Below are 27801 nucleotides of genomic sequence, written 5' to 3' on the forward strand. Positions count from 1 at the left end.
CCCTTGAAAATAGGGACTGTGTGCCAGCTACTGTTATTTATTCAGCGTCTACCGCAGGGAACTTTGGAAGCCTCTTTGAACCTGGGCTTGCTGCCGTGTAAAATGCAATGGGTAACCTCTACTCATATGGCTGCTGCGAAGGTTAAAATGAGGTGATGTTTGTAGCGTGTTGAGCTTAATGTGTTTAGTTAATAAACGGTGGCCCTTATCATAGTATAATAAAACACTGTTAGTTGTAGTATTTTAAATAAGATAATGGGCGAAAGAGTAAATGCGTGAGTAAATGTGGTTAGCCAAGCAAAAAAAAAAAAAAAAAAACAAACAAAATAAAAACGAAACCAAAAACCACTTCTGCTTTTCACTCAGCCTCGGAAAAACTGTAAAACTATCGTGGAGTGTTTCCCTGTTTCTGTTTCTCAGTCTTTGGCTACAGTTTCCTTTTGCTCCTCTTGTTTTACCCTACCTGGCGGAAATATCTGGGCTCCTGCAGGAGCTTCCTAGTCCCAGGGAAGAGAACTAACCAGGGCTTGAGAGTGACGAGGGAGAGAGGCTCAACTTCTGTCTTGCTTCTCGCTTCCTCCCCTCCTTTCCCTTCCTGTGGGGGAAACCAAAAAGACTTTACAAAACTCAGATCCAAAACCCCGTGTGGTTTCTTCAAAGGTTGCGCTGGAATCTTGATGGATGGTGAAAGAAAAAGCTGACAAATGAACCAATGACAACGGCAAACAGCAAATGACTGGCGCAGGGTCCCCTCATGCATCTTCTGAGCGCTGACTGAGGGCCTGCTGGGTGCCAGGCACTGAACTTGGCCCCTAAGGAAACAAGCTCTCTTGAGAGAGCTCCCCAAATCGTCACTCTGGGGAGATGGACAAGCGGACAGGCAAGTCTGTGACTAAGTAGGCTATGTTCTGTGGGGCACGATCAGGAGAGTGCAGGGCACACAATGAGCACCCCGAGTAGGCAAGTCAGGGAAGTCTTCCTGGAGGTAACACCTGAGCTGGGTTTTAAGGGTCAGCTAGGAGTTACTAGATTAAGAAGTAAGTAGAAGATGGGAAAGTCGGGGGGAGCAACAATATTCGTAAATTAAAATGAGTTGGCTTTTTATATTTCCGAGAATCTAAGGTGGGTATCAGAGGGATCCTTTCTGATAGATCAGTGAGTCACTATCGATCCTGGGAGATTCCGCGGTTCAAGCCGGTGGGTCTCATGTCAAACTGCCATTATCAACAAATTCTGGGGGTGCCTGGGTGGCTCAGTTGGTTGAGTGTCCGACTCCTGATTTCCACACAGGTCACGATCCCAGGGTGGTGGGATTGAGCCCTGTGTCGGGTTCCATTCTCAGCATGGAGCCTGCTTGAGATTCTCTCTCTCTTTCTCTCTTGCTCTGCCCTTTCCCCTTGCTCACACGCTTTCTCTCTCTAAAATACTTTTTTTTTTTGAAAGAGAGAGAGAGCGCAAGTGAGCGAGGGGCAGAGAGAAAGAGAGAATCCCAGGAGGGGGGAGAGAGAGAGAGAGAGAGAGAGAGAGAGAGAGAGAGAGAGAAGCAGGGCTCGAGCTCATCTGAAGCGGGGCATGAGTTCACCAGATGTGGGACTCAAAACTCATGAACCACAAGATCATGACCTGAGTGGAAGTCAGATGCTTAATGACGGAGCCACCCAGGTGCCGCTCTAAAATAAATTTTTTAAAAAAGGAAAAAAAAAATTGTGGTCTTCTCCTCTTTAAGAGGAAAATTAAAATTGTAACCTTTAAGACTGGAAGGCTTCCAGGGTGCCTTGGTGGCTCTACTGGTTGAGCGTGGGACTCTTGATCTTGGCTCAGGTTATGATCTCGTGGTTCAGGAGATCAAGCCCTGAGTCTGGCTCTGCGGGGATAGCACAGAGCCTGCTTGGGATTCTCTGTCTCCCTCTCTCTGCCCCTCCCCGACTCGTGTTTTTTCTCGCTCTCTCTCAAAATAAATAAATCAACTTAAAAAAAAAAAAAAGATTGGAAAGTTTCCTTGGCTAAGTTTCTCAACCCATTAAGCTTTGGTTTCTTCTCAAAAATGGAGAGTATAACACGATCTATCTGTGACAGAGATGGTTAGTTACCAACCCATCATCCACTCTCCCTTTTTCTTTAGCGACGGAGTCAGTTTTTGTCTAAGATGGTAATATGTCCAGATTTTTTTTTTAAAGTACATTTCCCAGTCTCCTTTGAAACTAACATCACCGTAATATCTGGCTCTTGAAATAAAGTGGCAATATTATATGTCATTTCCAGAGAGATAATTGAAAACGGAGAGGGTAACAGATTGACTACAACCAAGCATGAAGGATCTTTCTGGGATAATGAAAAAGTTCTAACACTGGATTGTAGCAGCTGTTGTTGCAAAACTCTGTAAATCTACTAAAATTAATTGAATCGTCTGCTTAAAATGGGCAAATTTTATGGTAAATTAGACCTCCATGATATTATAAAGTAATAGTAACAATTATTATAACACAGCACTTAAAGTAATATTTTTAAAAATAGAGGCATATCTCTGAGATATTGCAGGTCTGGTTCCAGACTACTGCAATAAAGTGAATATTGCAATAATGCTAGTAAATTATTGTTTCAGTTTCCCTGGTGCATATAAAAAATACACTTAGCTTATACTGCAGTCTATTAAGTGTGCAATACCATTATATCTAAGAAAACAATGTACCTAGCCTGACTGAAAAATACTTTATTACTAAAAAATGCTAACCATCCTCTGAGCTTTCAGTAGGTGGTAATCTTTTTGCTGGTGGAGGGTCTTGCCGCCCGTGTTGATGGCTGCTGACTGATCAGGGTGGTGGTTACTGAAGGCTGCTGGGTGGCTGTGGCAACTTCTTTTCTTTTTTTAAAAAAAATTTTTAATGTTTATTTTTTGAGAGCGATAGAGAGAGACAGAGCATGAGTTGGCGAGGGGCAGAGAGAGAGAGAGAGAGGGAGACGTAGACCGAAGCAGGCTCCAGGCTCTGAGCTGTCAGCACAGAGTCTGACACGGGGCTCGAACTCACAAACCTTGAGATCGTGACCCGAGCCGAAGTCAGATGTTTAACCGACGGAGCCACCCAGGCGCCCCTGTGGCAATGTCTTAAAATAAGACAATGGTGAAGTTTGCAACGTGGATCGATTCTTCCTTTCACAAATGATTTCTCTGTAGCATGCAGTGCTGTTTCATAGCATTTTGCCCATAGAACTTCTTTCAAAACCGGAGCCCTTTATCAACTAAGTTCACGGAATGCTCTAAATCCTTTGGTGTCATTTCAACAATCTTCACAGTGTCTTCACCAGGAGCGGATGCTCATCCCTACAACCAATTGCTCGTCCATTAAAGTCTTACCGTGAGTCCGTGAGTTCGAGCCCCGCGTCGGGCTCTGTGCTGACAGCTCAGAGCCTGGAGCCTGTTTCGGATTCTGTGTCTCCCTCTCTCTGACCCTCCCCTGTTCGTGCTCTGTCTCTCCCTGTCTCAAAAATAAATAAAACGTTAAAAAAAAAAAATTAAAAAAAAAAGTCTTATCGTGAGATTGCAGTAATTCAAATATAATTAAAAAGTTTGAAATACTGCAGGAATTACCAAAAAGAGATAGGAAGTGAGCAAACGCTGTTGGGAAAAATGGCGCTAATAGGCTTGTTCCATCCATGTACAGGGGCCACAAACCTTCAATTTGTAAAAAAAAAAAAAAAAAAAAAATGCAGCGTCTGCAAAGTGCCACAAAGCACAGAGCAACAAAACAAGGTTTGCCTGTATTTGTTTCTTTGTATCTTTAGGACCTGGCACAGTAGGCCTTCAGTCAGTGTTTACTTGGCTTGTCAGTGCCTCGGTTTTCCATTCAGTAAAATGGAAGTGATTGATGGGGGGGTGGGGGGAGCCGAGGGCAAAGTACAGACTAACAGCAACCCCCCACCCCTGCCAGGTGGGAATGTGTGATATTCCTCGGACACTTCTGGTTGCCCAAGAACAGGGGAAAAGGAAAGAAGCAAGATGGCTGACTGATAGAGGTCACAGTCATGCAGGACAGGAGTCTCCTTCAGTCTACCGATAACAGTCAACTGCAAGAAAAAGGCAATCTTATCCAAGCCTAATCTCCAGAAACCTATAGACTCCGTTTCCTGGAGCCCTAATATCACCCTCATCGAGATGTAAGGGGGTTTGGGGCACGCCTGGGTGGCTCCGTCGGTGAAGCTCTGACTTCGGCTCAGGTCATGATCCCGCGGTTTGTGGGTTCGAGCCCCACTTCGGGCTCTGTGCTGACAGCTCAGAGCCTGCAGCTTGCTGCAGATTCTGTCTCTTCTTCTCTCTCTGTTCCTCCACCGCTCATGTTCTCTCTCTCAAAAATAATTAAAAGATTAAAAAAAATAGATGTAAGGGGGTTTAAGTACTTGCCATGGTGATGTGAGAAACAAAGGCAAAAAGAATTAAACTCCCTGCTGCCTACAGCCCACTGACAAGTCCTTGAAGCGGGCAGAGTGACCTCCCTCTAGGAGCTCAGCTGCCTCGATGATGACATTTTGCTAGGGACGAAAGGGAATCTTGGCTTAACATTATCCCAACCTCCAGGATCCCGTAAGTCTACCTTAACATATAAAAATTCCTTTCGAAACTTCCTTTATCTCAACTCCCCCAAGATATATGCTGGCAATCCTACTCCAAGCGTATGACCCCCTGATATACATCTGAAGGGTCTCATGACCGAGGTTTTACTAAACCGTAACAAATGGCATTTGCCTAACACAGCTAGCCCCTCAAGGTCCTGGAAACCTTGCTTCCAAAATATCTTAGAGACTTACTCTATCCATAACGCCCTCCCAACCTGAAGGTATACAGTTAGTTACTCGGGTACGACCCCAGTGCAGCTCTTTCTGCCCAAGGGTCCTGTCCCCGTGCGTGCTTTAACAAAATCACCTTTTTGCACCAAAGACGTCTTTAAGAATTCTTTCTTGGCCATCAGCTCTGAACCCCACCATCATCCCCAAACCCCATCAGTGATGATATCTAATAGGGTTTGATGAGATATAAAGTAGGCATGTTATCTTTGTCTGATGGCATCTCACCCATTCAACTTATGTCACTGACTGTGCCCTGCTCTCTCAGGCCACAGGGACACTCAGGCCTGGCTAATCAAATAGCACTGTTTCTTGAACACAGTGTTCAAGAATACTTAAATACTGTGTTATACACAGATCGGTAGGGCCATTACCCAAGCAGAGCCATCAGACTTTTATGAAGCTTGGTTTATAGAGGCTGGGAAAGAATGTCCCTCTTCCTCTGAGGTCATAGACAGTAAGAACATAGACTTGGGGCTGTCTGTGGCCCTCTTTTTCTGTAGGCAAAGGCAGCTTGGAAAACAAGCCAGCACAAAGAGGGAAAGGGGGTGGGAGGGAAAAAGAGAGAGAGAGAGAACCTAAAATGTCATTGAGCCCTTAGGTCCAACATGCCTGCAGCCGGCCTGTCTGTGGCCTTCCCAGTTATTGAAGCCACTGGACTTTCCCCCGCTAGAGCTGGTTTGAACTGACGTACAGTTCATAAAGTACAAATGCTTGGCACAGAGGAGGTACAAAATCACTGGTAACTCTTACTACTGATGAGGGAGCCTAAGGCAAGCGGAGGGCCAAGCACAAGCTAGCACAAACCCCTCCTCCCAGGGGGGATATGTATGATATTCCTTGGACACTCCCTGCTACCCAAACACAGGAAAGGACAAAGGACAGAAAACAAACGATAGAATATCTATCAGTTGACAAATATCTTACTAAATTAGAAGCAAAAGGCAATCTTATCAATAGCCTCATCTCTAGAAACCTAGAGACTCAGTTTCCTGGAGCCCCAACATCACCCCTCCATAGGGATCTGGGGACCAAAGGCAAGAAGGAAATGGCAGGTAACACTGGATTTCTTTATAACCTGCAGCCCATTGACAGATACTTGAGGCAAATACAGAGTATAATAGCATTCCTCCAGGAACCCCCTACTGTCTTAATGTTAATGTTTTGCCAGAGGGGAAAACAACCTTAGCTTGATAATAGCTAGGCTTCCAGGAATCTGTGAGTCTTTAAATTTTTTTTTTTAATGTTTATTTATTTTTGAGACAGAGGGAGACAGACCATGAATGGGGGAGGGTCAGAGAGAGGGAGACACAGAATCTGAAACAGGCTCCAGGCTCTGAGCTGTCAGCCCAGAGCCCGACGCGGGGCTCGAACTCACGGACCGCGAGATCATGACCTGAGCCGAAGTCGGACGCTCAACCGACTGAGCCACCCAGGCGCCCCAGGAATCTGTGAGTCTTTAGCATATGAAATTCTCTTTGAACATTTTTTATTTTTTTTTTCAACGTTTTTTATTTATTTTTGGGACAGAGAGAGACAGAGCATGAACGGGGGAGGGGCAGAGAGAGAGGGAGACACAGAATCCGAAACAGGCTCCAGGCTCCGAGCCATCAGCCCAGAGCCTGACGCGGGGCTCGAACTCACGGACCGCGAGATCGTGACCTGGCTGAAGTCGGACGCTTAACCTACTGCGCCACCCAGGCGCCCCTGAAAGTCTCTTTGGAAACTACCTCTGGACTCTCTCACCCCCTACTTCATAAAATAGTCAAGCCCACACTTGCGCAGCTATTCTGCCCCCAGGTCCTGTCCCTGTGCTTTGCTAAAACCACATTTTTGCACCAAAGATGTCTTCAAGAGTTCTTTCTTGGCTGTCAGCTCTAAACCCCACAAACATACCCCCCCCCCTTCACTCCCAAACCTCACTGCTACTACCATGAATTATAATGAAAATGAGAGTTGGGTGAATAACACATAAAAGTGAGTAAACCTTCATGTGCTCTTTTCCACGTATTAGTGATGTGGGGAACAAAGGCAGGAAGAAATGTAGATAAAATTAAATTTCCTTATAACCCGCAGCCCATTGACAGGTCCTTGAGACAGGCAGAGTGTGACGTTCCTCCAGGAACTTCCAACAGTCTTAATGTCCATGCTTTGCTAGCAGGAAAAACAACTTTAGCTTGACGATAGCTAAGCTTCCTGGATGTGAGCCTTCCTTAGCATATGAAAAACCTTTTGGAAAAGTCCCCTTGTCTTTACCTCACTTCCAAGTATATGATCAGTCACCCCTGAGGACCCCAGTGCGGCTCTTTCTGTCCACTGGTCCTGTCCCCCTGCTTTAGTAAAACCACCTTTTTGCACCAAAGATGTCTCAAAAATTCTTTCTTGGCCGTTGGCTCTGAACCCCAACATTTCCACATCATTAAGAATTCTGACAGTGGTCACATTTCCACTTTTCCACGGTCTTTGTTAGAACAAACCTTGAGGGGTACCTGGGTGGCTTAGTCGGTCACACGGTCCTACTTCGGCTCAGGTCATGATCTCATGGTTCTCGGGTCAGAGCCCCAGATCGGGCTCTCTGCTGTCAGCGCAGAGCCTGGTTCTGATCCTCTGCCTCCCTCTCTCTGCCCCTCCCCCACTTGCACGCATGAGCTCTCTCTCTGTGTCTCAAAAATAAATAAACATTAGAACAAAACAAAAAAGAAAAAGAAAAAGAAAGAAAGAAGGAAGGAAGGAAGGAAGGAAAGAAAGAGAGAGAGAGAAAGAAAGAAGGAGAAAGAAAGAAAGAAAGAAAGAAAGAAAGAAAGAAAGAAAGAAAGAAAGAGGCAGCTGGGTGGCTCAGTCTGTTAAGCATGTGACTTCAGCTCAGGTCATATCTTACCGTTCGTGAGTCCAAGCCCCGCATCAGGCTCTGTGCTGATGGCTCGGAACCAGGAGCCTGCTTCGGATTCTGTGTCTCCCTCTCTCTCTGCCTCTCTCTCTCTCTCTCAAAAATAAATAAACATCCAAAAAAAAAAAAAAGAAAAAAAAGAAAGAAAAACAGAACAAACCTTGAAATAAACGCCATCTCCCTCTCATGGCTTCCTCTAAATTTCTTGTCGGGGGACTCTTCAATGAAGGTTGAAGGTTGGATGAACATGCGATTTGCCTTCTTTTGATCCAATGCTCTCTGATCGATATTCTTCACCTCCCTGTGGGGGAAATCACAATGGCACATAATGAAAAAAAACCTCAAGAGTCCACATGATCTTTTCACTCCTATTTTCATACGTAAAGAGAGACAAGTATTTACAAATGTACTCATTTAAAAGCAGCTGACTAAAGTGGAGAGCTGACTCCATACCAACAACTCGGTCATGAGCCCCTGCTGTGTGCTGTAGGGGTCATATCAGCCCTTGGAGACCTAGAGAAGATGTGGTTCCTAAACTCAAGGAACACACACTCAAATTAGGAGGACAGGTGAAGAAATCAATGATCTGAAAGAAAGCTGAGTTTTGAGGGCAAGCTGAATTCAGGTTGGGGCGCTCCCACTTGCTGTGTGACTTTGGGCAGATTACTTAAGCTCTCCAGTCCAGGGGACCCATCTCAACACGGTGATAATAGGAAGTGGGGTTGTGGTGAGGATTGATTGAGTTGCTATACAGGTCAAGTGCTTAGCATAGTGTCTGGTACGTAATAAATAAAGGAAGTGCCCAGTAAATACCGGCTACTCCTCCTGGTGTTCTTACAGAAGAAGGTTTTCGGCGGAGTGTGTCAGATAAGTGTGTGGCACACTTTTGGAATGATGAATTGGATGACAAACCAGCTGACTTTTGAAATGTGAGTGGACATTTACTTGATGAAGAAGCAGGTATGGGCACTCAAGGTAGACAAAATAGCAATAGAAATGTATCCGTGCGAATTAAGATGCTGTCAGATACTTCTCTGCTGACGCAGGATAGATGCAGAAGGACTCGTATTAAAAAACCAGCATTGTGGGGCGCCTGGGTGGCTCAGTCGGTTAAGCGTCCGACTTCGGCTCAGGTCACGATCTCGCGGTCCGTGAGTTCGAGCCCCGCGTCGGGCTCTGGGCTGACGGCTCAGAGCCTGGAGCCTGCTTCCAATTCTGTGTCTCCCTCTCTCTCTGCCCCTCCCCCGTTCATGCTCTGTCTCTCTCTGTCTCAAAAATAAATAAACGTTAAAAAAAAAAAATTTTAAAAACCAGCATTGAACTTGGCCTAAACTGAGGTAGGGAGGCTGAAGGGTCTCCATTTTAGAAAGGCTCCGTCTCTGCTGTTTTTCTGCTAGGTCTCATTTCTGCATGAGCCAAAGAAGCTGTGTTCCCACTTTTAGGGGGAAGTAAGAAAGTTAATTCTTGTCTGAGTTTTGCCCTTGGCCCCCAGACACCCGATAATGTCTAAGAGGAGCCGGATCCCAAACACGTTCCAGGCTGACACTGGCATCAATATCTCTACTGTCGGGAATTTATGGAACCTGTTGTTCTGACACCTCTGATCGGACGCCACCCTGGACTCCTGAAGAAACACGTACCTTAGACCCCTTTCCAATATAAGCCCCTAACCCCAAGCAGTGATGAGACTCATTCTCCTTTCCTTTCCAAGTCTCCCAGACAATCCATCTGCTATTCTCTACCTGTCATTGACACTATTCAATAAAGTCTTTTCACTTTCTCTGGCTTGCATTTGATTTCTATCCTGCGCGAAGTCAAGGACCCCTTCGGCTGGTCCTGGGGGACCTTCCCTGGGTCCTCGGACTCAGCCCGCCTGTATCAAAACCAATGGTTATCCCAACAATGGGCATCTTTTCCTACGTCAAAGGAAGAAATTCTGCTGCAACAACATTCTTACGTTGGGGATCTTCCGCCACAACTTTTCTTAACCCTGGGGAGCCTGCTTCTGCGTACAACGAAGAGGCGAGGGACAGCAAATTGCACGTGTCCTTGTTACGATCACGTTTTCTGACGGAAAGGCGTTGACGTAATTCCTCGGTAATATTTTCTATACTGTTATTTCTTGAGCTGTTGAAGCCCACGCGTGCCTTAGGCCCGTATTTTCCACTGGAAAAGCATCTTTAGTTTGTGGGACAGAATCGTATGTTGAAACCTTTCACGGGGTTCTGCAAAGAGCATTCCGAATGGTGGGTGCTCTGCCCCCGGACAAGCGTGAGGATCGGGGCTCTGCACTCACATGTAAACGAAGTTCTCCGGCAGCCAGTGACCCGGCCCCCTCGGTCCACACACTCCACCGGCACCGGCAGACTAGGCTCTTCCTCCACCTACAGCAGGGACTCCTGGATTGCTTTTTCTAAGGGGGGCTGCTCCGGGTCTCCCCCCACTACAAACTTTCAACTCCGAGTCCTGTTCTGCGTGATGTGGGCTTGCGGGTACGATCTCTGACAGCCTTCATTTACTGAGCCCTTCCTCTGAGCCAGGCGCAGAGCTAGATATCTACAACGGAACGCCGTTCACCTACAACTGTCCTGTGAGAACAATCAGTGTCCCTGTTTTACAGATGGTATCCAAGCCTCACACAGGCTACGTGATGGACCTAATTCATGCAGAGAGAGAGACAGAGCTTTGGTCTGTCCGACTTCAAAAACAGTTCTCCTAACTGACATGCTCTGTAAGTGGTAACTGAGGTCCCAGAGGAGTCCTAGCCCACCTGCAAGTAATACTCCAAAGGACATGGGTCACCTTTTGGTTTTTTGTTACGGCTACCATTAAAAAAAAAACAAAAAAAAAAACAAAAAAAAAAAACCTCAAAAAATATATATAAAAGTAAAGAAAATTGCATAATTAACACCATTTATCCATTAGACTAACTTCAGTAGTTACCAACAGGTTAATCTTGATTCATTTATTACTCCCTTTGCATTCCCCATTCCCACCCCAAATGGGTTATTTTATTTATTTTTATTATTTTTTAAAATGTTTATGTATTTTGAGAGAGAGAGAGAGAGAGCGCACGCATGTGCACGTGAGCTGGGGAGGGGCAGAGAGACAGAGAAAGCAAGAGAGAGAGAGAGAGAGAGAGAGAGAGAGAGAATCCCAAGCAGGCTCCGTGCTGTCAGCACAGAGCCCAACACGGGGCTCGGTCTCACAACCGCGAGATCATGACCTGAGCCGACATCAAGAGTCAGTTTCTTAACTGACTGAGCCACCCAGACGGCCCCCAAATGGGTTATCTTGAAGCAAATCCCAGACACCGTGTAGTTGCATCCATCAACGCTTCATTATGGATCTCTTTCAGATGGGAGTCTTTTAAAAACTAAGGTAACTGCAAAGCCACTGTAGTATTTCAAGGGAAAGGAACACACCAGGAAAAGGAATTCCTTAATATGTTCCTTTAGAACATAGATACCAAAGAGTTCATAGACTCTAAATGTGCAGCTCAAGGAGTTTTTGTGTACTGAGCCCATCCACAACCAGCACCCAGGTCAAGAAACAGACCACTGCCTGCTCCCCAGAGGCCCCCACAACCATATCCTGCTCAGTCAGATCCTACTTCCCCAAGGGTAGCCCTGCCCTGATGTCTGACAGCACAGATGTGTTTTGAGGCCACCATTTTCCTCTGTAGACAAAATTTTTAGAATCACTTCATTAAATGCCTTCTCCAACAAAAAGTGGGTATATTTAGCAATGAGATTGCTCACACACAATTACAAAGCTTCTCCTGTCTTAAAATATCTACACTATAATTCACCTGATAAGGATGCCTTTATTAGACAAGGATGTCCTTATACATCGCTGAAATAAATACACTGTAGATGTAATGTTCAATAAATGTAGTATGAGCCCTAAATTATTTTCGCCTTGCTAATGCCACAGCTAGGTGTGACTCTTTCTGTTCAATGGAATGAAAAATGGAATGAAAAATGGAAGGTTTGCATGGGACTCACAGGAGGAATGCATTTCTTCGGACTTAGCTTCCTTTTTACTGGCTGGAACGTGGACCTGTTGGTTGGAGCTTGAGCAGCTATCTTAGACTATGAAGCTGAACCATGGGCGAAGGATTATGGAGAAATAAGGCAAAAGGGACTTGGGTCCCTGACACTGCAACCTGCCATATCTACTGGACTCCTTTTAAACAGCAGAAATAAATTTGTATCCTGTTTTAGCCACTATTTTGAGTTCTTTTGTCACTCGAAGCTAAGCCTTATTCTAAGCGGTCCAATTACCTACTGTGGGCTTGGCCCTGTAAACAGGCTTTATGTGCCTTATTTTACTTGATCGGTGCCACTCTCCAAAGTAGGAAATACTATCTTCATTTAACCAACAAAGAAACTGAATACATGTGACCGGCCCGACATCACAAAGCCAGCAAATAAAAACCCTTCCATCCCGACCCTAGCCGCTGTCATTCCAAGGATCCCACCTTCAAGGATTGTTGCAAGTATTGGGAGAGACAGACATGTATGTTCTAAACAGGACATAACACCTGGTGCGTAGAAGTGGCTGAAAATCTGTTGGAAAGATGAGTAAAGAAGAAACAAAGTATAGAAGAAACAAAGCATATGGAACTAAGGTAACGAAGGCAGAAGCAAGGAGAGTCCTGGAGAGCGTTTCCGGGTCCCCTCGCTTCCCCATCCTGACCCTCTCCTCCCTCACCTGCAACTCCCATCTCTCCCCCTTCACACAGGCTTGTATCTTCCACTTTACATTTAAATTTTTTTTTTCAACGTTTTTTATTTATTTTTGGGACAGAGAGAGACAGAGCATGAACGGGGGAGGGGCAGAGAGAGAGGGAGACACAGAATCCGAAACAGGCTCCAGGCTCCGAGCCATCAGCCCAGAGCCTGACGCGGGGCTCGAACTCACGGACCGCGAGATCGTGACCTGGCTGAAGTCGGAACCACTTTACATTTAAACAGCCCTGTTACTCACCATCCAACCTTGCCCTTTTTGGTACAGAATTTTGTTCCTTCTGCTTCTTAGTGGTCTCCTTCACCCCTGGGGGTCCACACCTTGCCCCTAAGGTCCCAGACTGTGGTGTCCGGCTTCAGCCCTGCTAAGACCACCCTCTACCTAATCACCAAACTTGTCTCAGCCCCAGGCTTCTCCAGCTGGCACGCCCACTGCTGATCACGGCTTCCCTTAACCCTTTCTTGCCTTGGCCTCATGGTTGGTGCATCTTGGCCTACAGGCTCTCCTTTCCTTCTGGCCACTCCTCCTCTGCCCCATATTTTGTCCTCCCCATATATGTGATGGCCCTCTAAGGTTCTGTCCTTGACCTCGACTTCTGTAAAATGGGGATAAATAACTGTGTCTATCACACACACTATTTTACAGGCTGATTTTTTTTAACTATCTTTTTTTTTTTTTTTGAGAAAGAGAGACAGGCAGACAATCTTAAGCAGACTCCATGCTTAGTGCTGAGCCTGACACGGGGCTTGATCCCATGACCCTGGGATCATGATCTGAGCTGAAATCAAGAGTCAGACGTTCAACTGACTGAGCCACCCAGGCACCCCACATCCTGATTTTTTTTTTTTTTTTTTTTGGTCTCAATAATATGTTGTGACCATCCTTCCTTATGAAATAAGAGCATTAAATTCACAGTGCCATTTTTCCTGGCTGCAGATATGCACATATGACAGCTTGTTAACCAATCACCTTTTGGTGAACATTTAGGCTGAACTGCATTTTTGTGGTTCTGGTGTTTACCGGGTTTTTTGTGAGTGTGCGTGGATCATGTTTTGAAACTAACGCCACTATATCACTTGGTATCTGAAGTAGTTACCTATGTGTTCATAGTTGTCTTTCTCTCCTATTATGGCAGATACAGACAGCTGCCTAGCCAACAGCCATTCTCTCTTTCTCTCCCTTGCTCCCTGAATCCAGTGTTATTTTGGGTAATGAAGTGCCCAGCGGGTCCTGCTCTGGTCCAGTCATGGACATCTAATTTCTCTTTGCCAGATGTTTCCTAAGCTTCCTTTGTGGCCAGGATGTCCCTGTGAAAGAGTTACGGGAGCGGGCGAAGAAGACACGAGAGGGAGAGACACAAGGAGCGAAAGAAGGTGATCTCTTCTTTACAGAGAAGTGCCAGCTATTAAATGGGGAGGGGATGGTGGAGGCGGAAGATGGCCCTTTTGCAAACCCAAATATAAGAACTGATTCGGGCAAAGACCATCCAGGGATGCTAAAACCACTGGGCGAAGATGTGGGGAGAACCTATTCATCCAGTCTCAAGGAATCACGTCGCTTATTACAGACTAACGACACAAAAATGGAGTCTACGGTGGAGAGGCCTGGCAGAGACCACGGGTCTGGCTGACCTGACACCGAGTGTCCCCCGGTGTTGTGCAGTGTGTATTCACAACATTGTCTATGAGGTGTTCTTGGCAAAAAGATCTTATCTGAATCCTATCAAGCACCTAGGATAGCCCCGAAGTCCCATCTACAAGAAATATAGGATAGGGGCGCCTGGGTGGGTTAAGCATCTGACTTCAGCCTAGGTCACCATCTCGCCATTTCTGAGTTCGAGCCCCACGTCGGGCTCTGGGCTGACAGCTCAGAGCCTGGAGCCTGCTTCTGATTCTGTGTCTCCCTCTCTCTCTGCCCTTCCCCCACTCAGGCTCTCTCTCTCTCTCTCTCTCTCTCTCTCTCAAAAATAAAATAAACATGAAAAAAAAATTTTAAAGAAATATAGGATATATTGGAATAAATGATACCCTGAAGGAATAATCAGAGAAATCCAGAATGTGGCTTGAGTCTTTCAAAAAAATCTATGTCATAAGAAACTAATAATGTAATAATTGATTCAGGGAATCATAACAAAGATGGAGGAAGAGCACCGGTATAGATTAAAAGACACCAAAGTGATATCACAAAAATTATAATTCCCAATCTTTGACTGGGAAGCAGTCAAAGTAGGACCAAAAAGGATATTCTGGGCACCACTGGGGAAATGAATTTGACCTAATTACTAGAGAGAGAAAGAAAATGTGGCAAAATGTGAAAAACTGGTGAACACAGTGAGGGCATACAATGTTCACTGCACTGTTCTTTTAACATTTCTGGAAGGTCTGAACATTTTCTAAATAAATTAAAAATATTGCAAATGGCTGGAGGCACAGGAAAATATCCATAATGCACTGCTAAGCAGGAAAAAAAGTCTAAAAACTAGGTTGACAGATTGTTTAGATTGTAAACTAGATTGTTTAGAGATACACCTCTACGGACCCAGGAGAAAAGACTAGGTCTTTTTCTAGAAAAATGTTGGCCAGGTGCTTTTCCAGGTCTGTTTGTTTCTTCTCACTGAACATAAATGATGTTGTAGTTTAAGAAAAAAATAACTTTCAAGGCAAGATCCGGTCTCTGTTTTTCTGGGGTTTACATTCTAACCACAAGAAAGCTGAATGTGCTTAAGAGAGTCCCAGGGCTAGGGGCACCTGGTGGCTCAGTCGGTTAAGCATCCGACTCTAGATTCCGGCTCAGGTCATAATCTCACAGTTCGTGGGATCAAGCCTTGCGTTGGGCTCTGCACTGACAGCTCGCAGCCTGCTCCTGCTTGGGATTCTCTCTCTCTCCCTTTCTGTCCCACCTCCCCACTCTCTCTCTCTCTCTCTCAAAATAAATAAACTTAAAAAAAAGATAGTCCCAGGGCTAGGCCTCCAATTAAAACCGGCCACGTGTGACAACAGACAGGCGCTCAAACAATGCCCCTGCCCTAAAGCCCTTAAATACCTGAGGAAGTTTTCTTGTAGTGCCTTTAGGTATTCATGAAAATAACTCCATTCATTCCAGTGGAGCCAGTTCAGCTCGCGAAGGTTTTCCTTCCGCTTCTTCATGTTGATCAGGGTCAGTTCGATGACCTCGGCATACGTCAGGATGGACTCAGTGGCTTCAGCCGTCAAGGAAACTGCCACACTGCCAGTTGGTATTATGGACTCTGAGCCTGATCAGCGGGATGGCCTCGTGCATGGCCGGGCCGGGAGGGCGGGGTGGTGAGAAGGCAGAGTGGGGAAAATGACCTGCTTCTGGACCAGACCACTGGAATCTGAGCAGGAAATGACTCCTGCTCTTTGACCATGGCCTACTTTGGAAGGCAAGAGGCTATCCTCCCCAATAAAGCCCTTCTCTCCTCCCGCTGGTGGAAAGGCTAGGAAATGCTTTCTTCACTTGATCTTAGCCAAAAGGCCGAGAAGCGATAGGAAATGCTTTCTTGGGACTGCCATCTAAAATTCCCACTCTGTATGGTGACAGATGGTAACTACACTTATTGTGGGAGGTGCTTCATAATGTATAGAATTGTCAAGTCACTGTGTTGCACACACAAAACTATTACAGTATTGTAAGCCAGCTACGCTTCAGCAAAAAATAAACACATAAATACAATTCTTACTCTATTGTCACAGTGGCCAAGAGGAAGGGATTCCAACTTTCCTTTCCTTTCCGTCCCAAGGGCTCATCCTCTATATCATGTGTGTACATTGAAAAATCCTCTGTGCCTCCCCCACTTCTGTGCCTCCCCCTCCCTCTCTACCCCTTCTGGATCCATCAGCATCTCACAAGTTTGGGATCTCAAGTCAAGATAAGTCATTGTCTACGTCTCCATTTTCTCCTCTGTAAAATAGGGATAATCATTCCTACCTTAGATGATGTTAATAATAATTACGATAGTTATTACCTATTTAGAGCCAGCCATCTACCACAGAATCCTGGTCACAACTCTATTGGTTTGGTATGATTATCCCTATTTGAGGAAGGAGCTGATCAAGACACTGAGCTCAGAGGTTAAACTGTGCACACGAGACCTTAAGGCCGGCGGCTTGCTGAGTTGGGACTCAAATCTGGGGCTATGTGTCCCCAGCCCAGGCTCCTTCCGCTGCATTCCACTGTCTACTGAGCAAAGAGGTGATACATGGGAAAGTGTTCTATGAATAATAAAGTGCTATGAAATGTGAGCTATTATTCTCTGCCTATAGGCATATAAATACATTTGGGGATATGAGCTCTACCGGGCAAGTGCTGCCCAGTCCATTCTGAAAGCTCTTCCTGCTGGGAAATGGTGTATTGACAGGTAACATTCAAGCACTTGTTACCTGCCAGGCACTACGGTAAGCCTTTAGGGCTGTTGTGCCTGTATTCTGCATAACAGCCCTAGAAGGCAGGTGTTGTTATCCTATTTTATAGATGGAAAAAAAAAAAAACAAAAAACAAACAAACAAACAAAAAAAAAACAAGGCTAAGAGAGAAGCTGAGACTTGTCTAAGGTCACTCAGCTGGTCAACAGTTGGGTTGTTATCTTGAGTCCAGGTTTATCGGATTCCCTGTTCTGACCCCCTATGGCAAACTGCTTGCTAGGACTCAGGACACCAACATGTCACATCTGTTTTCTTAAGATCTGAGCCGGTTCCCCAATCTTTAAGATAAATGCCAACAGGGCCGGGGATTTGCTGATGAGCCTGGAGGAGGGGTGTGTGTGTGAGGAGGAGGTTAGAACAAACCCATACCTGGACCCAAAATCCTGATTGATACACACTCTAGGGTCAGTGAGCCTCTGGGAGGCATTACTGAGCTCCAAAATATGTTTGAACACCTAGTTAGCATTCACCCTGGTAGACAGGAAGAGATTTTGCACACAGGGAAATTTAACTTGCCCAGGATCCTACACGGCTAGCTCATGAGGCAGATTTGGAACTAAAACGACCCTTAGGCTCCTATCAATGGCTACCCTTGACGGGCACCTACTATGCGCCAAGCACTGTGCTCAGGGCTGGGTACCTCTCCACACCCTTGCTTCTGGGAGAAGCAGGGGTCTGGCGTAACGTGAGCCCTGCCCACTGGAGGAAAGGATATGGGATGCTCTTGGTTTTTTCCCTTCTGACTATCAACACGTCTTTGCCGTGCTGCTGCAGACTGGCGTGGTTCTGGAGGAAGTGCACAATCAGAGGGCTCTTCCCGTAAATGTTGAAGAAGTTCAAAGTCAGCTCGGGGCTTTTGCAGGCTGGGTAAGACTGAATAGGAAAGAGAGAGGGAAAAATAAGATATTGTCATTTTTACAGCCTGTATTAAGAAATGTAAAGGTACTCATCCTATTCTTTGTCCAGTAACTCCAGTTTTAGGATGCCATCCTAAAGAAATTACACCAATTAAAGAAAAAAAAGATTTAAGTACTAAATCAGATAGATATTTACAACGGCAAAAGATCAGAATAAACTGAGTGTTCAAGAAGATGTTGGTGTCTCTACCCCAAGAAATAGTTATGCCACTATTAAAATGTTTATGAAGAGTCAATACTAAGGAACTGTTTCATATCTGATAGAAGATTAAAAAATCAAGATGCACCGGGGCGCCTGGGTGGCTTAGTTGGTTAAGCGTCCGACTTCAGCTCAGGTCATGATCTCGCGGTTCATGAGTTTGAGCCCCACATCAGGCTCTGTGCTGACAGCTCAGAGCCTGGAGCCTGCTTCGGATTCTGTGCCTCCCTCTCTCCCTGCTCTTCCCCCTCTTGTGCTCTGTCTCTCTCTCTCAAAAAATAAATAAACATTTAAAAAAATAAAAAAAATAAAAAAAAACAAGATGCAGGGTGCCTGGGTGGCTCAGTTAGCTGAACATCTGACTCTCGATTTAGGCTCGGGTCATGATCTCAGGGTCGTGGGATTGAGCCCCGTGTCAGGCTCCACACTCAGTGCGGAGATTCTCTGCCCCTCTACTCTGCTTACGTGCTGTCTCTAAAATAAAATTTTAAAAAATCAAGAGGCAAAATTGGGTAGATGGTATTATGTATTTTCTTTTTTTTTTTTAATGTCTATTTATTTATTTTAAAGAGTGCAAGTTGGGGAGAGGGGCAGAGGGAGAGAGAGAGACTCTCCAGCAGGTTCCATGCTCAGCACAGAGCCCGACACAGGACTTGAGCCCATGATGGTGGGATCATGATCTGAGCTGAAATCAAGAGTTGGACACTTAACCAACTGAGCCACCCAGGTGCCCCTGTATCTTTTCTATGAAATAAATCAGTTAAAAAAAAAAAAAAGATAGACAGGAGACTGGAAGCATAGTTACCAAAATGGTAACGATTCATTCGGCAAATATTTATTGGGTCCCTACCACGCGTATACACTGTTTTAGGTGCTGGGGATTCAGCCGAGAAGACAAATTCTAATGGAGCTTGCATTACAGTTGAGACAAAGACAATCAACAAACCAACAAATAAAAGAATAACATGACATTATGGAATAATAAGTGCTTCAGATAAGGATCAAGCAGGCGGGGCGCTTGGCATGTGACTCTTGACCCCGGATCTCAGGGTTGTGGGTTCGAGGCCACACTGAGTATAGGGATTACTTAAAATCTTTAAAAAAAAAAAAAAAAAGAAAAGAAAAAGAAAAAAAAAGAAGTGGGGCAAAGGGTGGAGGGTGGTAGGAAGGGAGACGGGGGAGGAGAGGGATCTTTTCCATGAAGTGGTCTGTGAAAAGGTAAGGAACCACAATCTTTTGTAAGTGTGATAGAAGCCACCAGAAGGTTTGAGCTGGGGCTCAACGTAATCGGACTAATTTTTCTGCAGATCCCTAGGAGTGCAATGCAGAGAAACTCCTGCAGTGGGTGAGAGGGGATGTGAGGAGTGGTTAAGAGGTCTCTGCAGTGGTTGGGGGGTGTTGGGTTAAAGAAGCAATACATTTTATTTAAAGAAGGAGTTATATGGGGCGCCTGGGTGGCTCAGTCGGTTAAGCATCCGACTTCAGCTCAGGTCACGATCTCGCGGTCTGTGATGAGTTCGAGCCCCGCGTCGGGCTCTGGGCTGATGGCTCAGAGCCTGGAGCCTGCTTCCGATTCTGTGTCTCCCTCTCTCTCTGACCCTCCCCCGTTCATGCTCTGTCTCTCTCTGTCTCAAAAATAAATAAACGTTAAAAAAAAAATTTAAAGAAGGAGTTATAATTTAACTAAAAAACTCTGCCTCCTGCATAAGGGCTGTGACGACACCTGAGTGCACTCTTCTCTAAGCCTTTTTGGATTTGAATTGCTTCCTGAGATGTTTCTTCTGTCTATAACAGTCTCTGAACCTCGTCATTCGACATCTTGGGCCAGAAAGCTGATGGTGGTGGGAGCTGTCCCGTGCATAGTAGGAAGCTGGGCGGCATCCCTGGTTTCTAGATGCCAGTAGGATGCCATCTCCTCCTTTACTCCCAGCTGTGACAACTGGAAATGTCTCCAGGCAGGGGCCAAGTCTCCCAGGGGGCAAACTTGCCCCTCTCCAGCCCCTATGGAGAATCACTGTTCAACAGCAAGATCCCACTGGGATCACAGAAACTTGGGGCTAGTAAGGAAGCTGCACATCACTTAGCCCAAGACTCCTAAACCCTACAGCCTACGAGGGGGCAAGTCTGTGTTCACTGGTCTCCAGTGAAATGAGGGCAAGAAGGAAAAAAATATTGTCGTAAATCTGACTTAAAGTGAGTGTATTCACTTTAAAGACGTTCTCTTATTCTGAGATTGCCTTTTCCGCTTTTTTGTATTAATAACCTTCCTTCTATGAAATGATGGTGATGGCAGATAAGCGGTCATTTTGCTTTAGTGAACTTATTTGGTGAAAAACAAATTGTTTCCCACAGTCTAGAAGATTCCAAAGTGGACCCAGGGTCCACTAATCTCGTTCCCCATTTATCCTAAACTTGTTCTTTTGTCTGCCCAGAATCCACCCTCCTTTCCTGACAGCCCCCGATTCTTGCACTGGAGGGAGTTCACCTGCCCTCCACTGCCTTCAGGCTTGTGGGGACTTTAAGCCAAAAGTCTTGCTCCCCCAGGGCGCCTGGGTGGCTCAGTGGGTGAAGCATATGACCGGCTCAGGTCATGATCGCTCAGTGCATGAGTTCGAGCCCCATTTCGGGCTCCGTGCTGACAGTGCAGAGCCTGGAGCCTGCTTCAAATTCTGTGTCTCCCTTTCTCTCTGCCCCTCCCCTGCTTGCTCTCTCTCTCTCTCTCTCTCTCTCTCTCTCTCTGTCTCTCTCTCTGTCTCTCAAAAATAAATAAACAATAAATAAACATTAAAAAATTGTTTTAAAAAATTCTTGCTCCCCTGTGAAGGCCACTAGCAGGGCCATCAGGGGGGTCTTCAGAGGTTTCACAGCTTCTTCCAGAGCCTGCCTCTCACCCACCCAGCTAGAACCAGGGCACGTGCAATAAGCTTGGTCAGTCAAAATTCCCGCTCCTGGGATTTTGAGTCTTGACTGGGGTAAACCGTAGCCTGGAAACACATGGGGGCTCACCCGTTCCAGACATGTTACCTTGAAGAGATGGTTCAAGGGTTTGAAGGGCCATGATTCTTCTCCCGGTCCCTGGACTCACTTCAGACTTTCTAGCTACTCGATGTTCTTCTAGTCTTTGCTCACGGTGGCCAAGGCCGGATTTTGGCACTTATAAGCAAAGAATTCCAACGAATATACCTCCTTTTGATAATATTAGCAACAGGGAATGGTCCATTTTTGCTTCCCTAACTCTGGAAACAAGGAATATATTACCCTCAGAAGCATCCAGTTCCACGGTTGGTAAGGACCTGATTTCTCCTCGCAGGGAGGAGGCAGGGGAGGGGCCTTGGGTACCGAGACCTGGGGACGGGAGTGCGAAGGGCTGGTCCTAGCCACAGCACCGGGCAAAGGCGGGCCAGTGTGCAAGAGGAGAGAGGTTCTGAGACGTCAGATCCAAGGGGCAGGGAGAAAGCAGAGTAGGGGCTAGGGTGAAGGGTTGGCATCAGAGACCTGGCAAGAGGAATGAGTTTCAAGAGGTCTGAGAGTCAGAGCTGGAACAAGCCCTGCAGACAGTCTGCCGCAGAGCCAGGTGGTAAAGCTGGTTTAAAATGACAACTTGGACCCTGAGGAAGTTCTTTCTTACCCGAGATAAAAATCTGACTCTCTGTAATTCTAACCGATCTTCCTCCAGAACCACGTGTTATGGAATAGTCCTTAAAATATCTGAGGAGAGCCCTTGATCTTCTCTTATTGTTGCCTTCTCCAACCTAAACATCCTTAGTGTTCTCGATGACTCATGGACAGGGGCGCCTGGGTGGCTCAGTTGGGTAAGCGTCTGACTTTGGCTTGGGTCACAATCTCACGGTTTCTGAGTTCAAGCCCCCCATCAGGCTCGCTGCTGTCAGCACAGAGCCTGCTTGGGATCCTCTGTTCCCCTCTCTCTGCTTCTCCCCCACTTGCACTCGTGCCTCTCTCTCTCTCTCTCTCTCCCTCTCAAAAAGAAAAGAGAGGAAAGTGGAGGGTGGGTCCAACTGGTGGGGCAACTAAAAGGTTTCTAAGAGCAACTCACTGTTCTTGGCCCCACTGTGATGAGGTCTCCCTTATTCTCACCTCTTTAAACTTAGTGATACCTTCTGTCTGCTCGACACACACACAGGCCTGTGTGGGCGATTTTTCGAAAATGAAGGGAAGAGGGGGGTTGCACATTTGGGCCCATGTGGTAGGTGCACAGCACATGCAGGACAGAAGAGGGGCTGGGTGCCAGTAAGCCCCCCAAGTTCACGGACATTTGGGGAAAGGACTGGGCTTCAAACAAATCCTGTAACAAATGCTTGAGCCGATCTTTGGCTAAATTCAAAGGAGCAGAGTGACCCCTGGTGACGTTCGGTCATGTGAGTAACGTTTTTGTATTGCGAATAGGTGATAATATAAAAATATTGGGGAAAAATTGGGAGAATATCTCATATAAGCGTAGAGTGATAAAGATCTTTCTTAATAAGAAATGAAATCAAGAAACCATAAAACAGAAGACCAATAAATATGGCTCTTAAAAAATTATAAGTTTCTCCCCCCAAATTACATTTTCTCACACAAGATACCATCATTAAAGTAAAAAGATTAAATACTAAACATTTTTGCCAAACATATGACAAAGAATTGAACTTCTACAAACGAATTATAAGCAAAAGACTAAGAACCTCAAAAGTTGTCCTATTTCTACTTAGAAAAAACAAAAATGGGGCAGCTGGGTAGCTCAGTCAGGATTAAGCACATGACTTTGGTTCAGGTCATAATCTCACAGTTCATGGGTTTGAGCCCCACGTCGGGCTCTGTGTTGACAGCTCAGAGCCTGGAGCCTGCTTTGGATTCTGTGTCCCCCTCGCTTCTGCCCCTCCCCTGCTCACACTCTATCTCTCTCTCTCTTTCTCTCAAAAGTGAATAAATGTTAAAAAAAAATTGGGGGGCATCTGGGTGGCTCAGTCAGTTAAGCGTCCAACTCCTGGTTTCAGCTCAGGTCATGGTCTCACGTTTCGTGAGTTCGAGCTCTGCATTGGGTTCTATGGTGACAGTGCAGAGCCTGCTTGGGATTCCCTCTCTCTCCCTCTCTCTCTGTCCCTCCCCTGCTTGCTCTCTCTGTCTCTCTTGAAATGAATAAATAAACTTAAAAAAAATTTTAAACGTTAAAAAAACTTTTTTTTAAAGAAGTTAGACAGAGTTACCATATGACCCAACAATGCCACTCCTGGGTATATACCCGAGAGAATAGAAAAAATATGCACACACAAAAACTTGTATGTGAATGTTCATAGAAGCAGTGTTATTCATAGCAACCTAAATGTCCATCTGCCAGTAGATGGATAAACACAGTGTGGTCTATTCATACATGGCATGTTATTCAGCCATAAAAAGAAATTAAGTACTGATCCACGGTACTGCAGGGATAAAGTTTGAAAGCATTATGCTAAGTGACAGAAATCAGTGATAGAAGGCCACCGATTGTATGATTCCATTTATACGAAATGTCCAGAACAGGGAAATCTGTACAGGCAGAAAAGTAGATTGGTGGCTGAAGAGACTGGGGGGACAGGGGACCGGGGAGGGACTGCTAATGAGTATGCAGCTTCTTTTTGGGGTGATAAAAGTGTTCTGGAATCAGATAGTGGTCATGATCACACGACTAAACTAAAGCCCACTAAATTGTACGTTACAATGCTGAACTGTATGGTATATAAATTGTATCCTTTTGAAAATCTTGGTTCTACCACCTACTAGCCATTTGGCGTGAAGTGAAATACTTAATATTTCTGAGCCTAAAATGGGGATAATAAGTAAAAACTACTTTTCATAGGGTTGTGTGAAGATTAAATGAGTCAATACATATGACGTGTTTAGAATGATGTTTGGCATACAGTAAGCACTCAAAAAATGTTGGCCATTATGTGTTAGGTTGAAAAAGCAAAGTGCAAAATAGTGTATATTCTATTGTGGTTTGTATATATTAAAAAAAGGTTTGTATTCCTTGACATCCGCCCGATATTTCTGGAAGGGTATACGGGAAAATAGTGTTTGCCTCTGGGTCAGGGGCATAGGGTCTGGCGTGAAAGAGAAATTTACTTTTTATTACGTGCCCTGCAACGCTGTTTGATTTGACCATGGGCAAAGAACAGGCAGCAGGTTACATCCAAGCTGTGTCTCAAGTGGTAGAATCACACGTTGGCTCCTCGGTCAGGAGTGTCCCGCGGGCCCCCGTGAATAGCGTACTGAGCTAGCTCTCCTTTGGCACTTCCCTTCCCCTTGTCTCTGCCAGGCCGTTGGCTCTCAGCTGCTTCCCATTCCTGTTAAAATCTACCACCATCCACTCCACCCGCTTGGCCTCCCCTCCCCACCAAGGTGGGTCACAGAGTAGGACACGACTGTTCGTCACCCACCGCCAGCCCTGTCAGCAAGAAGGGCCGTCACCACTGCTGGACTTTATTTTCCCCGTTTTATGGAAGGAGGTCAGAAAAGTTGAGTCACCTGCTCAAGTAACACAGCTGAAAAGATTCACCACCAAGATCTGAACCCATGTCCGTCTGTCTTTTCCATCACGCCCTGCCCTACTTCTCAGAACGTCACCGCTAAATGCTGAGGGGCAACAGGCAGTGGTAAAGTATGGAGAAATGAAGGAGGCTCAAGAACTGAAGGCTGAAGCTGCCATTGATGTAAACTACCGTCCGCAGAGGTTTGTGGGGAAGAGCTAGGGGCGGGGAGGAGAAGAGGAGAGAAAACACATTAATTAATCCAGGGACTTTCGAGTTCTGGGGACTTTGCTAGTGGCAAAGCTCGGTGATTAACAGCTCAGGCTCACAGTCTGACAGATCCGTGTGCAACTCTTGGCTTTAACACTCATCGGCTTGGCACAAAAACAGACACATAGACCAATGGAATAGAATAGAAACCCCAGAACTAGACTCACAAACGTATGGCCAACTCATCTTTGACAAAGCAGGAAAGAACATCCAATGGAAAAAAGACAGTCTCTTTAACAAATGGTGCTGGGAGAACTGGACAGCAACATGCAGAAGGTTGAAACTAGACCACTTTCTCACACCATTCACAAAAATAAACTCAAAATGGATAAAGGACCTGAATGTGAGACAGGAAACCATCAAAACCTTAGAGGAGAAAGCAGGAAAAGACCTCTCTGATCTCAGCCGTAGCAATCTCTTACTCGACACATCCCCAAAGGCAAGGGAATTAAAAGCAAAAGTGAATTACTGGGACCTTATGAAGATAAAAAGCTTCTGCACAGCAAAGGAAACAACCAACAAAACGAAAAGGCAACCAACGGAATGGGAAAAGATATTTGCAAATGACCTATCGGACAAAGGGCTAGTGTCCAAAATCTATAAAGAGCTCACCAAACTCCACACCCGAAAAACAAATAACCCAGTGAAGAAATGGGCAGAAAACATGAATAGACACTTCTCTAAAGAAGACATCCGGATGGCCAACAGGCACATGAAAACATGTTCAACGTCGCTCCTTAACAGGGAAATACAAATCAAAACCACACTCAGATATCACCTCACGCCAGGCAGAGTGGCCAAAATGAACAAATCAGGAGACTATAGATGCTGGAGAGGACGTGGAGAAACGGGAACCCTCTTGCACTGTTGGTGGGAATGCAAATTGGTGCAGCCGCTCTGGAAAACAGTGTGGAGGTTCCTCAAAAAATTAAAAATAGACCTACCCTATGACCCAGCAATAGCACTGCTAGGAATTTATCCAAGGGATACAGGAGTACTGATGCATAGGGGCACTTGTACCCCAATGTTTATAGCAGCACTCTCAACAATAGCCAAATTATGGGAAGAGCCTAAATGTCCATCAACTGATGAACGGAGAAAGAAATTGTGGTTTATATACACAATGGAATACTACGTGGCAATGAGAAAGAATGAAATATGGCCTTTTGTAGCAACATGGATGGAACTGGAGAGTGTGATGCTAAGTGAAATAAGCCATACAGAGAAAGACAGATACCATATGGTTTCACTCTTATGTGGATCCTGAGAAACGTAACAGAAACCCATAGGGGAGGGGAAGGGAAAAAAAAAAAAAGAGGTTAGAGTGGGAGAGAGCCAAAGCATAAGAGACTGTTAAAAACTGAGAACAAACTGAGGGTTGATGGGGGGTGAGAGGGAGGGCAGGGTGGGTGATGGGTATTGAGGAGGGCACCTTTTGGGATGAGCACTGGGTGTTGTATGGAAACCAATTTGACAATAAATTTCATATATTAAAAAAAAAAAAAACCACTCATCGGCTTTGTGAATTTAGACAATGCTCTGAGCATCACTTTCCTCACTAATAAACTGAAGAAGACTAGGAAGAGTTATCTCAGAGGACTGTGACAGTAAAATAAAATATACTGCGTGTACAGGTTTAGTTTAATGTCCGACATGTAGTAAATGTCCATTAGATGTTAAATATTACTACCTCAGGTGAACCTCATAAGAACGCCATGACCTAGGAATTACTGTCCCATTTTCTAGAGTAGGGCAATGAGGCTCAGTGCTCTCTTCCCATTACACCAAGGCTCCTGAATTTCAAGCAGGTAATTTAACCCCCTGGAGAAATCCAGATAAAATGCCCAGTTAATGGGTACCTGCCTCCACCAGGAATCACTCTTAGGAGATTTCCTGACTATATCACCAGCGTCTGTAAGAAATACCCCCATTCTGACCCTGACATCTTCACAGGGCTGGCTTTTCTCCCCAGATCTCCTAGCCCCTCTGAAATCATCTCTACTATTAAATTTCCAATCATGTGCTCACCTGCTTGGGAAGCATATTCTCATATTCTCTTGCTTCTGATATCCTCTTGACTTGTTTTGCAGCTTTCCTCAAGACCAGAGTCTGCCGGCGATTCTCTGTCAATATAACGTTGGCAAAAAAATAAATAAATAAAAGGATCATTGGAGCTTGCCAGCTGTGATAAGAAAGCATGTATGGCAGATCTCCGCTTCCTAATCGCATGAATTACCTGGGTGTATTCAGGTCATTGGGAAATAGTTCAGGTAAATTCATACAATCTCACTTGTACTTTAGCCAGATATATACCTGCGGCCACACATTTGTCCCTCTACTTATCTGTCCATCCATCCATCCGTCCATCTATCCATCCAACAAACATCCACTGAGCATTTACTATGTGTTAGGTCCATGCACGGGGCTGGAAATAGACTATCTTCGAGCAACTCACAGCTTCGTGGGAAAAAAAAGACATGCAAATAACAAGTGTAACACCAACTCAGACGCCACGCATACGGTTCTCTACAAGTTACACCATGGCCAGAGAATAAGGAAGGAGAGGCCTGATGGCTTTAAAAATGCTAGGCAGCGGGGTGCCTAGCTGACTCAGTCAGTAGAGCATGCAATGTCTTGATCTGGGGGGTTGTGAATTCAAGCCCCCCATTGGGTATAGAGCTAACTTTAAACAAACAAACAAACAAATAAAATAAAATGCTAGTAGGATCAGAAACGGTGTTGAGAATAAAAGACCCAACTCTTGCACAAAATTATGGCTTTACTGTAGGAGAAGGTTGACACAGACCATCTTAAAGATGGGCAGAGAGAAACAACAGATCATCGATAAAGGGACAACAGAATGACTGCAGAGTTCTCGACAGTAACAACAGAAAGCAGAAGGCGATGGAATCAAATCATCAAAGCATTTAGGTAGACTTGTGGACCCATAGGAACTATCTTCAAGAACAAAGGTGAAATAGGGGTGCCTGCATGG

At 45.4% G+C, this 27801-nt stretch overlaps 1 protein-coding gene across 5 annotated transcripts in view; it reads right to left on the bottom strand.

Annotated features, from left to right (window-relative positions):
* The window catches only part of FAM227A (family with sequence similarity 227 member A), a 74378-nt gene that overhangs the window by 5848 nt on the left and 40729 nt on the right, over positions 1 to 27801 (bottom strand). For 3 of the 5 annotated variants that reach the window (XM_042993270.1, XM_042993268.1, XM_042993272.1), the window contains 5 exons: positions 26835 to 26929; positions 17633 to 17790; positions 15518 to 15670; positions 7884 to 8024; positions 522 to 595 (listed from right to left, as the gene is read on the bottom strand). In XM_042993270.1, the coding sequence (XP_042849204.1) occupies positions 522 to 595; positions 7884 to 8024; positions 15518 to 15670; positions 17633 to 17790; positions 26835 to 26929 (621 nt within the window). Of the gene's footprint in view, positions 1 to 463; positions 596 to 7883; positions 8025 to 15517; positions 15671 to 17632; positions 17791 to 26834; positions 26930 to 27801 lie in introns of all 5 variants that reach the window. The other 2 variants (XR_006220252.1, XM_042993271.1) reach the window with 2 other exon arrangements.

The sequence above is a fragment of the Panthera tigris genome, chromosome B4 (genome assembly GCF_018350195.1).
Source record: "Panthera tigris isolate Pti1 chromosome B4, P.tigris_Pti1_mat1.1, whole genome shotgun sequence".
NCBI classification, from domain to species: domain Eukaryota; kingdom Metazoa; phylum Chordata; class Mammalia; order Carnivora; family Felidae; genus Panthera; species Panthera tigris.